Raw genomic sequence first — 17,495 nt, forward strand, 5'->3', positions numbered from 1 at the left:
TATTTATTTCACTTGATTACCAAAGAAGCATTCAGAAGGGGCAGCACATCAGTTTGAAACACATCTGCAGTAGAAACCAGAAGATATTCAGAGGTGTCTGTGGAGTAGGCACGATGATGGCCCTGGTAACAACCCCTGAATACAGATGTTAGCTGAAGTGATAGCAGCACTCGGCGTCTCTCAAGCACAGAGTTACTTTATAGGCACTGGAGATCTCTGGAGTTCTCTGATCATTCCACGGGGAATGTGGCCATTTTTTGTGTTCAGAGGATGCTGAATGGATGTATGACAGGAAATAGAAAAGTGCTGAAATCTTTGTTTTTGAAATTACTCTTGCACAAGAGCTAAATATGCTCTTAAGGTGAGATGGTTTTTGTCAAGGCTGTGGGTGTCCGCGGATATGTGCTTGCACTGCAGTTTGCTCAGGACTTCTCCTGCTGTGTCTCTTATGCCAGCTGGCAGCGCTGGCAGCTCTGCTGAGCCGTGGATGTTGAACTTGACTCCTCCTGACTTGCGCTCTTTCTGTCCTGGCCTGCTTGAAGAAGGAAACAAAAGTGTACAGGCATGTTGGAGAGAATTCCTTTTTTCATCACCTTTAAAATTACCACCTTCGTTTGTTTCTACGCCTTTGAAGGGATCTCAGAAGACACTGCCTCTTCATTTAGATATTTATTCTGGAAAGTATTTGAATAGTTCCAATTTTGATGAGCTTTAAATTAAGGGATCTAAGGTCGTATCTTGGAGAAGTCATTGCAGTTTAAAAGGCTTTGTGCAAAGAATGCTCTCTTCCCAAAAGCGCCACAGATGTGGAAGTGTTTCTGCGTAACCAATACTCTGTCCCTTTCTGTTTACCCTTTACACCTGGAACATTGCTGTACTGCTTCCGAATACAAGGCAGGTCATTCCTTCTGCTCTCCCCATACCCAGAGCTCGTTCCCTGTGGCTCACGCTAACAGAGCTTTGCCAGCATCCCCAGCGAGGAATGGCAGGGTAGACTTGCTGGCAGGGGTTGGACCGCTGTGTTTGATTATTCGGAAGGGGCCAGCCAGAGAACTGCAGTGCCAGCAGCTGCCTCTGCCTTATCTGTCTGTGTTTTTTTTCCCACTGCTGCTGAGAGTGAGCAGGGAAGGAGCTGTCCTCCCACCCAACGGTGTGTGGGCATGACTCACACCATATGCTGTATCTAGATGTATGTTTCCCTCCTCATCCCGTGCTCCAGTACTGTGTTCTTAGCACTGGCTGATCTGCATGTTTTACCGGCACAAGTATGCTCCAGCAGTCATCCAAATCCAATTTCCCACCAAAGTGGTTTCTTCAGTGCTTTCCAGGACCTGTAACCTGCTTAAGATGGTGCTGCTATTTGTTGGAAAGCATAGAAATGAGTATTTTTCTAGTTCCTTTCTGAAACAAGTGCCTTTCAATAGCAGGATGGCATTTAGTGAAACTCGGGGCCTGACTTCACTAGCTGGGAAAGGTGTGCTGAGGAAACACGTCTGCCAGGAGAAGGGAAGGTGAGGTATTTGCAGGTTGGCTTTCCCTTAGCCCCTGCTGTGACAGTGGGGTATAGCTGTGTGCAGGATGCGCTCCTGAACCTCCTTCAGTTGCAAGTCGAGCAGCGGCAGCTCTCGCAGAGGGCTGGCATTCTTGCCTCGGGAGTTGAGAGTCACCCAGCTGTCTTGCAGACTAGTGCTTTAGGGCTCAGCCTCCTGGATTTATTCTCACGTGCCTATTAATCTGTACAATTGTTACTTCATGATGGCAAGTTGGCAAAATTCCCCTTCCTCCTATCTTGTGCCACAAGTTAGTGACACGCTTACATGCACCACTCTGTTCATGGCTGTGACACTGGCGTTCCACTTTGCTCTTCGCAGCATGGAGCTGATCCAACAAAAAAGAACCGAGATGGTAACACTCCTCTAGATTTGGTGAAAGAAGGAGACACAGATATCCAGGACTTGCTGCGAGGAGATGCTGCCTTGCTAGATGCTGCCAAGAAGGGGTGCCTGGCACGAGTGCAGAAGCTGTGTACTCAAGAAAATATCAATTGCAGAGACACCCAGGGAAGAAATTCAACACCGCTACATCTTGCAGGTGGGTGACTCACCAGGTTTTGAAGGCTTGTATATTTATGATAGGGCTACGGAAGTTAAATGCCAAACCCACAATCGGTATAGTAAGAGTTTCACAGAGGGTTGTCCTGTGCAGAGAGTTGTTAACTATGGCAGCTGTATTTCAGGAGGTAATGCAGTTACCAAGAAAGAGGAGCTCTTGCAGTCAAAAAATTGCGTTAGCTTTTCTGTCTAATAATTTTTCTTTAGTTTAGCTCTCCTAATACCCAATTTCTTTTCCTGTGCCTTTTCTACAGCTGGTTACAACAATTTGGAAGTAGCTGAATACCTTCTTGAGCATGGTGCTGATGTTAATGCCCAGGACAAAGGAGGATTAATCCCCCTACACAATGCAGCATCCTATGGGGTAGGTGCAGGCATTCTTACCACGAGTAGACCAACAAGGAACTCGCTAAAGTCATATCCAAAGCCAGTTATTTACAGCTGTCTTGCTGTGAACGTAGTTCAGGTTTTGATGGCATGAAATGCTCGTTGGGCTAAGGTGCTGTTATGAGTCCTGTTTGCAGTCCTACAGATCTAAATAGGACACAGATTCAGCTATGCTGTAGCAGTTAAAGGCTGCAGTTTGGGAAGATCACTAGAACATAGCTTTTATGCAGGCAAGCAGATGCACAGCATTGAACAGTGTTAAATTTGGGGTGACTTGAAACAGAAAAGACCTCAAGTTGTCACTGAAGGAGTTGGATGGAAGGAAGAGAGCAATACCAGGGAATCGTGTCTAAGTGATGACAGGGAAGTGGAGGTCTGTTACAGCTGGTCTCTGGTGGGGAGCTATTGCTAAAGCTGAAGAGTTGAAGGGCTACTGAGTTTGTAACATGGGCAGGCTATCTACTGCAGTGGGGGTGCAGTGGTTGATTCAAACCATTTTGGCTGAGGCAGGCCCTCCTTCCTCCATCTAGGAGAAGCATCTGTGTGCATACCAGTTGCACAGATGCCTGATAGATTGCTTATAAGCAGCTATTAATTATGGATGAGGTGAGAAAGAAATCTCTCGCAAATAACTGTACACAGACAGTGCTTGAGACGCTCCTAGCAGTGTGCTTACGGTCAGACAGAGGACCTGAAGCTTAAGGAGTAGTGGTTTTGATGGTCTCATGATATGCTTTGTCTGTCACTACCTGGCCCTGGCACAAGAGGACCAAAATCTGGGAGAGATGACCATAATAGAACCACGATTGCTTTCGTTTGAGAGCCAAATGAAATAAAAAGTACAATGTTCACCTTGTTTTTAAGGAGAGCATATCAGTGAAACTCAGCCTGCATCATTTGCATTCGTTCTCTACATCAGTCTGGGGTCCCAGTGTCCTAAAGAGCGAAAAGCTCCGAGTCCTTCTGAAGGTTTAGAAATGCAACACAGAAATCTTTTGTGATACTGAGTCTTAATACCAAGCAATATTGCTTATCAGCACCTGCCATAAGCCTTAAATTCCCAGGACGTTGCTTAGATCTAGAGCTATATTCTGTTGCAAAGACTGTGGTCTGTCTTTTCAAGCACAGGAAACCAAAACACACGTTTTACATGAAGGCAAAACATTCCTTACTGGCACAGAGAAATGTTAGAGATTGGTCCAAGCTGATTATCACTTTGAAAAATCATAATGCCAATCTAATCTGTTGCCTTACTTTCTCTAGGAGAAGTTAATGAGGCAGTGTTTCGTGCTTTTCCATCAGCTTATTTAGTTAAGAGTTGCTGTATACCTTTTCTGTGGCCACCCACGCTTCTCTCTGAGCTGTCATCGGCCCGTTTAGATCTCTGTGATGGGAGGCAGAGGAGATGAGTATTGGTTTCACAAGTTCATAGCTGGCAGGTTTCACAGGCTCAACCTTTTCTTCACAAAGTACCTTCAGTTTTCCCACCCAGCACTTGATGCTGCATGTGCCTCAGTAAGGTTTCACGTGGCAGCAAAGTCACAGGAGCAGCAATTGCTTTAAAAGTTTGGCAGAGAGGAGAAATAAGGTCGGCAATCTTTTCAAACCACGCTTATTCAGAGAGCAAGCCCTTTTATGAGAGCTGCTGAGAGTCACTTAATTGCCATCGAGAGAGAAAATGAAATCCATTGGCAAGTCCTTGCGTTTCTGCTTACAATTTCAGTGTTTCATGCTCCTACCTACTCATTTTGATGACCTGCTTTTTTATTTCTTAACTGTATTGCCCAAGTAATTTTACTGGTCAGAGACAGCCAAAAATTTTATTTGCCAGTTTTCTGTTCTCTTATTTTAACTTAGGATTCTTCAAGGATGGGATATTGATGGAAGCATGGGATTATAAGATCATTACTTTTATAGCCCATGTAAAACAGTTGTCCCTTATGATATTCATAATGCATTTTATCAGTTACAGTTCTCTCATAAAATATGATTGGAGAAAGAACAAGTTTGTGCTGCCATGGATGGGTTCAAAGTCTTGGAAGAAATTGCAAGAAAGGAATAAAGTACGATGAAGACTTCTGTGTACAGACATTTAAGTGGTGGCTCAGCAGTACAACAGATTGATCTTTAGAGTTTCTAGTATCGTATCACAGGTGTTGCAGCCCTATAAATTTGTGTTGGCAGTTCAAATTTGTCTACAAGTATGTTGACAGTTAACTCTTACCAGTTTTATGCTGGATCAAGTCTCATGCCTGGTCCCAGTTATATATGTGCTGGTGGATGATCTGGTAGTGCACAGATACAGATGACCTTGGAGCTGCAGTATGAAGTGGTACCTGAAAAGGTGTGCTGCTACATAGATACAGGAGGCAGAGAAGTGAGTTAAAGGAAAGAAATTACAGGGGGCTCTAAACACCGTTACCTCCAGCACAAAAAAGGAAATCTGTGTTTTACCAGTGTCTTGTGGATTAAGATATTCTTGTGTTTTCCAGCATGTGGATATAGCAGCGCTGTTGATCAAATACAATACATGCGTAAATGCAACAGATAAATGGGCGTTCACACCATTGCATGAAGCTGCACAAAAAGGAAGGACACAGCTCTGTGCTCTGCTGTTAGCTCATGGAGCAGACCCAACCATGAAGAATCAAGAGGGTCAGACACCACTAGACCTGGCAACAGTAAGTGCGTGTTAGCGTGCCAGCCACAGGCTGCTCTGGAGGATTTGCTCTGCGTATTAAATGGCTTTCTACAGCTCCATGACATCAGCTTTCACTGTGCTGAGGCAGAGGGAGATGAGCATCGCCAGGGTGCCTGTTTGTGACTTTTTTACCTGTGGGTCCAGGCTTTTTTCCTTTGGCTGAGATCTTAATGTGGCTTGTGATTTAAGGTTTGCTTCTGCTTAACGATTCACTCCTGGGATCAGTCTCTTCATTGCCTGAAATAAACCTCGCTGAAATGTCCCTGATGCTGGGCAATCTGTGTACTGTTGGTGATTATGTCTTTGAACCTAGGAGGAAAATCAGATGGGCCTTTAGAGGAATGGGATCATTTAGAGGATGATTATGCTCAATGCCTGCATCTTACCTCAGTTCTTTTTTTGCCTCACTCCAAAACAACATTCTAAGATTTGCAGGTGGCTATCAAACTTCTTCTAAAACTGACATCTGGAAACTTTCTTGTTAGTGGTGGCGGTGGTTATTGGTTAGGCTAGTTAAAAAGCCTAATAAGGGTACGTGAACATGTACATCCCAGGTTAACCGGTCTTGATGGAATAGATAATGCCACCAAATTGGATGCTGTGTCTGGTTATAGCATGAGTATCTTTTAAGTCTATAGGTTGATTTATGGACAGTTCAAGAAATCCCCTCCAAAATAATCTGAGCTCTAGAAAACTTGCTTCGTGAAGAGGTATATGAAAACTGATTTCTCTGGGGGAAAATAATGATCTCTTAATTGTATTCTACAAGAACATGCAAGAAGGAAATTCTTGAAGATGAGAGTCCTGCTTAATTTAGTCAACAAAGGCTAAATCCAGTTGTTAGCTAAGTTCATACTTCTCCTGTAGCTCTTGTCTTTTTTCCTGTTATAACACTGTAAGGTGTGATTATAGCAAAGGCAGTGGTAGTCTTTCCATTGAAACCTTGATCCAGTGCAAAATGCTTCTTCACCAGAAGTTGAGCCTGACAGAGAAATTACAAGGTGGCATTGCCTGGTCTAGGTTGTGAGGGATTTCAGATAAAGTTGCTGTGTTCCTCTTCCTGGCTTTAGCACCTATAAAGTCATTCTGCCAGAAAGGAAATTAGATGTTCCTTCTTACATGCCTTTAGAAATGGGAAGAACCCGATTCACCTGTATCTGAGCAGTGAATCAGAATGTTCTTGCAACCATGAATTACAAGTGTTACAAAAGTTGGCAGTTTTCTTTTTAATGGGGGAACAGAGCAATCAAAACAAATTCAAAGAAGAAAAGAAATCTTTCCAGAGATCAGTGACTTGTGATAATAGAACCTGATGCTGAATGTTCTTTCTGTTTTTCAGGCTGATGATATCCGAGCTTTGCTGATAGATGCGATGCCCCCAGAAGCTTTGCCTACATGCTTTAAGCCTCAAGCTACTGTTGTTAGTGCCTCCCTGATCTCACCAGCATCTACGCCGTCCTGCCTCTCTGCTGCCAGCAGTATAGATAACCTCACTGGGCCGCTGGCAGAACTCGCAGTAGGAGGGGCATCAAATGCTGGTGATGGAGCAGCAGGAACTGAAAGGAAGGAAGGAGAAGGTGCGTTTGCTGCTGGACAAGTTTACGTTGCCAGAAGTACAGTAGCTTAGTATCACAATAGGCCTTGCTTTATCTGAAAAGCATTTCTGACTAGCCAGAAAATACTGTACAGCTTGGACTGTTACCTACATTTTAAAGTGTTTGATGCTTGCTCTGTTTTCTTGTGCTCTGCCAGGAGCATTGTTGGCTGTTAGTCTGTTTGCTATCGGTGATTAGGTCTGACTACAAAAGCAGATCTGATTAGGTGCCCAGATGTTCGTTGTTGATTTTAAAAAGAAAATCCAATGGGAATTATTTTGATGAAGGAATTATGATTGTGATGGCTGGAGGATTTTGCTCAGGCTTTTTAAACCCTTTGATTAGTATCTGGAATGCATGCTTTATGTCGGCATCTAGGAGATTACATAGCAAAATACACCCACCCTTCCTTTCCTTCTCTTTGCGATATGAGCCTCTATTTGTCACAGATTGATTGTGCTTTTTAATAGTTGGTTCTGAGGAGGGAACAGTGATAAGCTTTGCACTGAGCTTTCACACAATGGAAGTGTTTATAGACATAGACAAATGGATTGTTAAAAGAATCAGAATTTAGAATTTTGTGAGAATCAATGTAAGGCTTTGGGGTTTTTTCTTAATTCAGGTGCACAGGATATAATGACTTGTTTCTTCTCTTATAGTTTCTGGTCTTGACATGAACATTACCCAGTTCCTGAAAAGCCTAGGTCTTGAACATCTTCGGGACATCTTTGAGACAGAACAGGTAAGTGGCAAACCTTATCTCTGTATGTTTAAAAGATAGACTAATCTAATAAATTTGAGTGACGTTTTCATTCTCTAATTGAAAAAGGGAAACAAAAAAACCCAACTTGACATCTACAGAAAAACAAGTGTGTCCAAGACAACTGCAAATGAGTTGCCAGATACTTTATGGTGAAGTTGAGAAAGCTGTGGAAATCTCCTTGGTGGTTTGATTCAGATACCCAGTGTCTTTCATTTTCTTATACGTACATGATGACTGCCAATTTGGCTTCTGTTCTGAGAGTTACACTGGACCTTATGAACTTTGAACAGGATGGCTGTAGCGAAGTTAAGTTGGAAGGTCACCTGCCCTTGCTCTTCAGCAGTCTTGGTATCCAGACAAGCCTTTTGAGACCTGCAGTGCTGCATGTGTCACTTTGGTTAGATCTAGGAAACTCTCCAGTTGGACTGTAAGCAGAAATCAAAATCTAGGTTACCAGGGCCTAGGCACACTAGAGAATGCAGAAACTACGTTTCCTAATAGGTTAGGACTATATCATTAACTGGGTTCTGCAGGACTAACAAGTTTCAAATGGAATTGAGAGATGGGGGAAAAAAAATCCTGCAGATTTTTCAGTAATTCACAATATATGAAAAGAATACAACTAATCTAACAGTTTCTCAAGCTGATGTTACTTTTTAGACCAGAAGGACCTCTAATGTATTTGTAGACTCTTTTTATGTACCGTTTCTTAAATTTAACATGTTACAGTTAAATAGACAATTTGTTTGCATAGGCGAGGTGGACACAGTGGTGGAAGCAAAAGGTACAAGTGCAACGACTGGATTTGATGGTTATTTTTTCCCCAGGCCTCTGCTGCTAATCTTTTACGAGGGGTCAGGAAACAAACGTTTGAAATGTAATGTGTTGCTTACAGAAGAAGTTCCAACTGTTTCCATGAAACGTTACAGGAGGTATCTCCCCAAAGTTAAAATGATATATAATCTTTTTTCCCTTCTTATACATGAAGCATAAGCTCTTTTCTTTAATTTGGAACCGCTTCTATTAAGAAGCAAACCAACCTACATTCTGCTCACATTTCTCTTTTCTTACTATTTTTTCACACCTTCCTGTTACCATGCTGGTTTTGTTCTACTTTTGCTTCCTTAGCTCCTAACCTCTCTTTAAGATCTTCCCCTGCTAATGAGATTTTATAATGCAGATTGGATACACTATATTCATTTGTCACTTTGAAACTGTTTAGCTCCTCGTGTAAGTTTATTTCTAGTGAAAATGAGCTCATTGTCCTTAAGCTTATTGTTTTAAGCTGCTTTTTCCAAGCACTGCACTACCTAGCCTCCTCCTGATGCTTTCTAATATCTGGGTTTTTGCTGTATTTTTTTTTAATGTTCCACTGCACATGATGAATGTCTTCAGTGGCTTTTCCACAGCAATCCCGTAGGGTTGTTTTCTGCTCAATTGGACAGCTGTTCAGTGTAGCTATTAATTCCTTGCTTGAGTTGTTTTCTTTTGAATTAATGATATTCAATTTGTAGTGGACAGGGTTCATACCTGCGAGTCCAGTTGTGCTAACAATACTGCTTCTTTTGAATCAAGTTGTATGGTTTCACATTATTTACTGAGCTTCCCGTTCTAGTTGAACGTGTAAATTTCGAAGCAGATTTTACAGAATTATCTCCTCCACATGAAATCTTCCTGTTTTTCACAGAATCACCTTGGTGCACAATTGCTTTATAGTAATAAAAATGTGTGCTTTGTTTAGCCTATATCTCCTGTTCTTTAAAAAAAAACGTTTATTTGACATCATGTTTTATTACCTTTCTGCTTCCACCAAGAGTCTCCATGACCTTGAAATTTAAAACTTTGTCAGGTGATTGTAGATACATTCATATATTGCAACCAAACGAATAGTTGAATGCGTCCTCACAGTGTTAATTGTTTCCAAAAATGGTGGAATAGTTGAGCATGACTTAGCATAGCAGACCCACTGGTTTGATACACATGCAAGCGCACACAGGGATATATACACACAGTAATAGCACACGCCATGATAATGTTGATGTGAAACACGCTTAACATTTATTAGTAAGCTTATAGAATATCCATTTCTGTTTGTGTAGTGAAACTAATGAATTGCACAACAACGTGAAACTTTGAATGCTTCAAAAACGTTCCCAGATTTGTCCCAGCATTTCCATGCATCCTCCTCCTACTTAAGGAAGAATGTTTTGGAGAACATCCTGTGAGAACCAGCTCTTGTTAATTGCTGTAAGAGAAGGAAAAGTTTTGCAGGGCTTCAGGCTGTAGCAGCTGGGTATGGTCCTGAAACAGAGAGAGGCTTGCCAGAAGGTGGCAGCAATTAAAAATGCAACAAAACGTAAAATACGTACGTCCCCTTGGCTGCACCCTCGATACGTTCCATTTTCTGAACGGATGGGTCTTCAGCCTTGGGAATTGGGCCAGGTTTGGCAAGTGATTTTTTGGGTCTTTCACCTTTCCAGATAACCCTGGATGTGTTGGCGGACATGGGGCATGAGGAGCTTAAAGAAATTGGGATCAATGCGTATGGACACCGCCACAAATTAATAAAAGGTGTGGAGAGACTTCTGGGAGGGCAACAAGGTAAATATGACACTTCTACTGGTTAGTCTAAGTGTAGCATACAACAGGTTCCCAAAGTCACCTTCTGTAAATGTGGGCATCGTCACCAGGACACAAAAGAATGCGGCTGTCAGGAAGATGTACCTGCTGCAGACCTGGTGGCTGGTTGGGTTGTGACGGGTAAAGAATATATTGAGGAGATACAGGACTGAGTGATCGCTTGCATTTCCAGAGAATGGACACCCCTGAGGCAGCTGTGGGGGCTGTGCCCATTGCCAGGGACTCAGTTTTACCCAGGCAGGAGCTTTTGGAGTGATTTGCCCTACAGACCTGCCCACAGGCCAGTTGTATCCTGAAGGGTGGACCGGATGGAGCTTTTTGCTGCCCCACACTTCTTGGATGCTTCTCTTGAAAGCAAAAAGAATAAAATGCAATTATGTCCCGCATGCATTTTCATTCTTTCTTTTAAAGCCTCTGCTGCTAACGAAAGCACTTTATCTTTTCAAGGTTGTGCTTCTGCCTTGTGTTCATTTTGCATTTCCTGCTGTACGGGGGTGATTTAAGAAGAATAATGATGATGATGCTGGATACAGACAGAGCTGGTATTGTTTTCTCCGGTTGATTTTCACTCCTTTCATTCCTTCTCTTTGCAGGCACCAATCCTTATTTGACTTTCCACTGTGTGAGTCAGGGGACCATTCTCCTTGACCTTGCTCCTGACGATAAGGAGTATCAGTCCGTAGAAGAGGAGGTATTGCAAGTACCTTTCTTAATGCACCAGTGGCAGTGTATTTCTCTTTTAGCTTATAACCCGTCAGAGCTACAGCATGCAGCACATGTTCAAAGGGATAAAATATGCTTTGGGGTATGAACTGCATAGATCTGGCACGAAGTTTAGGGCTCTTCATTTGTCTTTTTGTAGAGAGCAACGATGGAAATCATTTTGCTGTGTCCTGCCAATTTTTTTTTAATAAGTGGTCTGTTCGCTCACTTAGTTTTCCCAGTTTTGCTTTGTTGTTGTGTTTTGGATGTCGTCTCGTAGCAAGGGTTTCCACAGCTTTCCGTAGGTAGGTGGACCTGTGAAATTCAGAGGCTGCGAGCGGAGACCAAGGGATCAAGGACTTGCAAGTCTGTAGGCATTCTCTGTGCTCAGGCTGTTTCTGCATGGGAACCAGCTTGTTTTCTCTTGTCTCATGGCTTAGTTAATCTGTAACCCAGATAAACAGCTCTTGGATAATTGAGAATTGACTGTAATTTCGCCTCCCACACACACATGCTCTTTTATTTAAGTAAACTACAAGCAGATACCATTTTGAAAGAAAAAAATCATAATGGAAAAGAGACTTTCTGAAGAGTTGCGTTTGGAAGAGACTCCGTTTTACTATGTGTGTTTGCTATTTTGTGTAGTGTTCCTGCACTGTAGCACAGAAGTGGAGCTTTTTTAGAAGTCCAGATATTCAGGATCTCTGCCAGCTTAGGCTGGAATACTTTTGATTAGTAACTCTGTAAACTGGAGTTTGTGCAGATCTTTTTTATAATCTTTTCTGACAGAAAGGGTCACTTGTCTGCCATAGCAAATTGGGATATTTATTTGAGCTGTTACTAAATGTTGTTACTGTAGCTATAAATACCTCTAGAAAAGACACGATGAACCGCTGAAATTCTCAGGGGCTGCTAATGACATGGGAAATGCAAGCATTTTCCTATCACTAAGAAATACAAACTGTACTCATTAGAAACATGTTTGTTAGTACTTCAAGATTATATTTTTGTATATTCATTTTCAAAGATTGGGTTTTCTTCTACTATAAAGCAGATTTTCTAGCTGTGTGTAATTTTGATAGCAGGTGCCACATTTCTCCTTTTTCCTATGTAGATTTTTATTACGAGATTGGATAATTGCATCATCCAGCTTCTCTGTTGTGGAACAGCATAGCACATTGGATGCCTGAGAAAGAAGGGTGTAACTCAGTTTAAATTTGAGATTATATTTTTTTAAATTATTTTTAGCATTTTTTTAATTAATTTTCAATCAAGCATGTCTGTTGTGGCCAGTGATATACTGAGATATTGCATGAATAGTTTACCTTGCCAGCAAACTTTGTGTGCTGAACATGCAGTTGTGTTCATTCACGTAGATGCAAAGTACAATCCGGGAGCATCGGGATGGTGGAAATGCTGGTGGGATCTTCAACAGGTACAATGTCATCAGGGTAAGTTTCAAAACCTCTTATTTCTTTGTGGTAAAATAAGTTGGTACTTATGCAAGCAGGCAGAATTGGTTTAATGGATCACCCTTTTATCTTTAAAGTTCTTTGTTGAACTAATATTCAGGAGCAGAGTTAAAAGGTGAAGTCCTTTACGGAAACCACAGTGGTATTACAGCATGTGGCTGGAGCGATACCTCAAGATAGATTAAACAGCACATCTCCTAATTTCTTTCCTCAGAAGTTGTTTCTTTTCATAAAAATTCAACCTAAATCAGACAGCAAGCTTCAAAAAGCTAGCCCAGATTGTTGAACAAAGCAGAGAGGGAAGGAGTTTCAGACAGTTTGTACTTCTTGGTGGTATTACAGGCTGGGAGGGAAGAAGCCTGAAAGTCTTCCTTAAACCTGAGAGCTTGGGCTGCAATTTCACAGTAGTTTTAACCATCTGTAAGCGTGTGCTACCGACTTGTTGGAAAGACTTCAGCCTTGCGTGCAGAACAGCCGTGGGGTTTCTTTATACCGTTCATGTGTCTTACTCTCAGTTTCCCTGTCATATTTATGCAAGCTCTGTGAAACTATATTCTATTTCAATTCCAATTCAAGTATGGTTGGACCTATTGTACCACTGCAGATTCAAAAAGTCGTGAACAAGAAGTTGCGGGAGAGATTCTGTCACAGGCAGAAGGAGGTCTCAGAGGAGAATCATAATCATCACAATGAACGCATGTTGTTTCATGGTGAGGAAGTGATCTCTATTTGTATGTATTAGTATTTAACAATTAAAAAAAAAAAAGCTTTCAAGGACCCCACAGGCAATGTTAACGTTGTGGGGAAAAAAAAAAAAAAAGTTTTTTTGCTAAGCCATATCTTAGTCATCGCCAGTAAAGCTGCTGGGAGAATGTAACATTTCTGTGAGAAAGACAGGGTATCTTCTGAAAGAGGGGAGCAGCAGACATAAAAGCATTTTACCCTGGCGCTCCAGGCAACCATCAGGAAAGGATTCAAAACCCACCATGAGTTTTAGCAAGATGTTCTCTAGAAGCATCCAGAAGTGCCTACAAATGACAGTTGCCTGAGGGTCCTTCTGCCCTAGATCCTTCTACGATTCTGCGTAGGAAATTGGTTTTGGGTATGATTGTCCTGACATCTTGCCCCATCTTAACCACTGCTGACTGCCGGAGAAGGTGTGCGTTGACAAGATAAATTGCACTGAAATGTGAGTGGGGGGAAAGCCATTTAATGAGATCTCTGAAATGAGTAAGAAATATGAGTCACACGTGGGATCTTGGTATATAACGATAAATCCCACACATCACTGCATCCTGCTGGGTTCCGCCCCCTTCCAGCTGACTGAGCTCGCTTTCTGGTATTTAATGGTCTATTTGAGGCAGACAAGCTCCTCTTGACATAGAGTCCTGTATTACTACAGAGCTTAACAAGTATGTATCATTTCATGTCATTCTGTTCTAGGGTCTCCTTTTATTAATGCCATCATTCACAAAGGATTTGATGAAAGGCATGCATACATTGGAGGAATGTTTGGAGCTGGAATTTACTTTGCCGAGAACTCCTCAAAAAGCAACCAATATGTGTATGGGATAGGGGGAGGAACAGGCTGTCCCACACACAAAGACAGGTCCTGCTACATCTGCCACAGGTATGAGTCCAGCAGAGTTCCCTATGCGTAATTCTGGCTGTCCTGGTTTTACAACCTGGGCACAGGGTGAGCTGCAGGGAAAGAATAGCCACTGGAGTTTGGTCATGGCAGGAAAAATGTGGTTTTCCATTTGTCAAGGCTGAACAAAAAAGGATATAAATGTGGTGAGTCCCACAGAAAGGTCAAAAATTACATCTAAGCGTACCGTGAGTATAAATCAAAGTGAATTGTGGCTCAGGAAAGAGGCTTGAAACAGCAAGTTTGAAAATGAAGAGTCAGGGGAAAATAGCAATTAAACTCCAGGCACTCTCAGAACAAAATTGCCGTGCAAAGTGGTGGTCAGCAGTACAGTGTTGCACTGTGGATCGGCTAATTTTGCAGGTAGTGAACAGGACTTAATCACAACTTTGTTTTGTACTGGAGTAGATCAATGTGCTTTTTGGACTTTGACACCTGTCCATACCCTGCTGGTAGGAACACAGTTTCAGCTTCTTTCAACAGCTTTATATAAAATGAACTAGAACAGGCCTCCATGTGAGGGCTAAACAAAGTGTGTGTTTTCCCTTCTGCGTGACAAGATAGTATTTTTTTTTTGGTGACAGGTTTTATACAGCCTTAGAACTGGTTTCTAAAAGTGTTTCTTCAAAAAGCCTCGAGAAATTAATTGTAACAAAATAAAAGTCTGAAATCACTCTCAAAGCATACGTCATAAACTATTTTAAAATTATGTTTTCTTTTTTCCTTTTAGACAAATGCTCTTCTGTAGAGTGACCCTTGGAAAATCCTTTCTTCAGTTCAGCACTATGAAAATGGCTCATGCCCCTCCAGGGCACCATTCTGTCATTGGCAGGCCAAGCGTGAATGGACTTGCATACGCTGAATATGTTATCTATAGAGGAGAACAGGTATGTAGGTTAGCAAGGACTGGGTTTACAGAAGGGCAGAGCTTGGAGCTGGAGAGAGGGGATGCGACTGGTTTCCATACCAAGTGTGCTGTGATAACCTGGTTGATTAGATTTATTTTTTTTTCATTTAAATGTGGAAATAAACAGTGAACTGTATCAAGCCAGCAAATGCTACTCCTATCCACCGAGCTGCTCTGATTGACGCCATGCAGAATTGCCTAACTCCCCTGTGCAGCACTGCTAGAGTCTGTCATGAGTTGTCGTTTCTCTCAGGAGGCACTGTTTCCCCCATTGCATTTTACTGGCATTACTGCAGTAACAAGAACACGGGCGTTGCTGGGGCTCTTCTACGTATTGAGGATTCTGGGCTTTTTACCTGCAGATTCCCAGCAGTGACAGTGTCACCATCTGCCAGAGTCTGCCGTTAAATGGCAGCTGAAGTAGCACAGCAATCTTCAGGAGTTGATTTTTAATCTGAATAACTCCGCTAGACCCTTACTCTAGAACAGTCGTTTGCTTACTACTCCGGCTGGCTCCAAGATTATATAGTAAGTTCGGGTTGGAAGGAGCCTCGAGGAGGTCACCTAGGCCAGCCTCCTGTTCACACTGAATTCAGACCAGATTGCTGAGAGCTTCCCTTGACCAGGCAGGTCTTGAAGGCCTTAGAGGATGGCGTTTCACATCCTCTTTCAGCAGCTTGTTCCTTCGTCTAATTATCCTCAGAGTGAAAAATATGGTCTTTGTATCCAACAGGAACCTCCCCTGTTTTAATTAATCTCATACTCCTGCTGCACAGCACAGAAAAGAGTCTGGCTTTGTTTTCTCGGTAGCCTTCCATTCGTGATGGAAGACCGCTATGAGGTCTCACAAAGCCTTCCCTTTTCTGGACTGAACAAGCCCATCTCCTTCAGCTTTTTCTTGTTTATCCTGTGCTCTCTTCCATTGACTATCGTACTGGTCCTTTGCTGAGCTTGGCCTCAGCTTGTATTGGAGGGCCCAGAAGTTATATGCAGTTGTCTAGATGTGGTCAAGCGAGTACTGAGTAGATGGTAATCGTCACTACACTGGGCTGACCAGCTACGCTGCTGTTGATGTACCACAGGTGCTGGTAGCCTTTATTGCTGCCAGGACGCACTGTTGATTCTGCTACCCAAGGTACCCCAGCACCTTTTCAGCAGAGCTGCTTGCCATCCTGCAGTGTTACAAGGCATTTATCCCAGATGCGTTTGCCCTTGCTGGATTTCACGAGGGTTCTGTTGGCCCAGTCTCCTCTCATCTGTCCAGGTTCCTCTGAACAGGACCCTGCCCTCCAGCAACTTCAGCGTTTTTCTGGGACTGAACCTCCTACCAGCTGTCTTCGGAAAGCACTGCACAGATGACTGGGTTATGTGCTTTGGACGTGCCAAGTATTTTACTGCCAGTAAAGGCATTTGCAGGTCACATGGCGAGTCAGCAAGCATTTTAGGGTCAGACTACATCGATCGTTTGAGATTTTCGAGTAACTTACAGGCACTGACTGAGCTGTAGGATTAACTGACAAGGAGAGTAACTGAGTGTGAATTCCTGTTGCGCACACGATTTCTGGCAGTGTCTGCATGGAAGAAACATCTTTCTTTCTACTAGTGTATTAACGAAGGTATTAACTACATCGAGCAGGTCCCACTTAGTGCTGGCTAGGTTTGAAATCTGTTTTTTCTTTAGCACTCTGCGAACATAGAGCTGATTCTTGCACTGTCCTTCCTGGTCACTGCTTAGTGAAATCCAAAATGTGAACTTGCTGAGCGTACCCTTGAATAAAGCAGTGTTGTTGGTTCTTTTTCTTGACTTCCAGGCATACCCAGAATATCTCATTACATACCAGATTGTGAAACCAGAAGCTCCCTCACAGACAGCAACGGCAGCAGAGCAGAAGACCTAGTAGCTACAGAACAGTGAAGAAGGCTGTGACTTCAATCTTGGACTGGATGGATACGTGTTTCAGAAAATCAGTATCATAAAATTCTTAACAACCTGGAAATAAGCTGTATGTCTTTTATAAAGCATTGCTGTCTTGATGAATATGATATGAGTAACTCTTGCATACTCAACTGCTACTGTTCCTTTTGAGGAAAGTTTACAAGGGACTGCCTTTTAATAACATATCTCAGGCTCCTAGTCTCTGCAGTTACCGTGTGTAAAATGTTGTTTTGATCTAGACTTTGGGAACATTATTGTGCAAACAGAAATCTTTATCAGTGCCATCTCACATGTTAAAATTTCAGACACTACTATTCTAGTTATTTTATTTGCAGATAAATTGCATTAAGCCCATAATTTTCTTTTCAGCATACACCATTCATTTTATGTTTTCAAGAGATCCTAGTCAACTATTTATTTTCCTTTTGTATTCTGAAGTTGAGCCGGAACCTTCTTAAAGATATTTTGCACAAAGTCGAGTTGACTAAAATCATTAACAATGCAATATGAATTTCATCTGAGAAGGGGCTAGGTCCAGTATACTTCAATATAGGGTTTTTTTTGCACACCTCTGAGCAAACAATAATATGAGTGAGTGTAACTTTTAGAGTGGAAACAAATTGCGTCAGTTCG

General features: G+C 42.3%; 1 protein-coding gene across 1 annotated transcript in view; it reads left to right on the forward strand.

Moving 5' to 3' along the window:
- The window catches only part of TNKS (tankyrase, TRF1-interacting ankyrin-related ADP-ribose polymerase), a gene marked incomplete at its 5' end in the record, with an annotated part of 31,786 nt that extends 14,633 nt beyond the window's left edge, over nucleotides 1-17,153 (forward strand). Inside the window, 12 exons of the mRNA XM_009697319.1 lie at nucleotides 1,872-2,091; nucleotides 2,366-2,475; nucleotides 4,991-5,179; nucleotides 6,539-6,776; nucleotides 7,454-7,536; nucleotides 10,038-10,158; nucleotides 10,791-10,888; nucleotides 12,276-12,350; nucleotides 12,976-13,081; nucleotides 13,815-14,001; nucleotides 14,750-14,906; nucleotides 16,738-17,153. Of these exons, the coding sequence (XP_009695621.1) occupies nucleotides 1,872-2,091; nucleotides 2,366-2,475; nucleotides 4,991-5,179; nucleotides 6,539-6,776; nucleotides 7,454-7,536; nucleotides 10,038-10,158; nucleotides 10,791-10,888; nucleotides 12,276-12,350; nucleotides 12,976-13,081; nucleotides 13,815-14,001; nucleotides 14,750-14,906; nucleotides 16,738-16,824 (1,671 nt within the window). The remainder of the gene's footprint in view (nucleotides 1-1,871; nucleotides 2,092-2,365; nucleotides 2,476-4,990; nucleotides 5,180-6,538; nucleotides 6,777-7,453; nucleotides 7,537-10,037; nucleotides 10,159-10,790; nucleotides 10,889-12,275; nucleotides 12,351-12,975; nucleotides 13,082-13,814; nucleotides 14,002-14,749; nucleotides 14,907-16,737) is intronic.
- Nucleotides 17,154-17,495: the final 342 nt, after the last annotated feature.

The sequence above is a fragment of the Cariama cristata genome, unplaced genomic scaffold, assembly GCF_000690535.1.
Source record: "Cariama cristata isolate BGI_N322 unplaced genomic scaffold, ASM69053v1 scaffold8803, whole genome shotgun sequence".
NCBI lineage: Eukaryota > Metazoa > Chordata > Aves > Cariamiformes > Cariamidae > Cariama > Cariama cristata.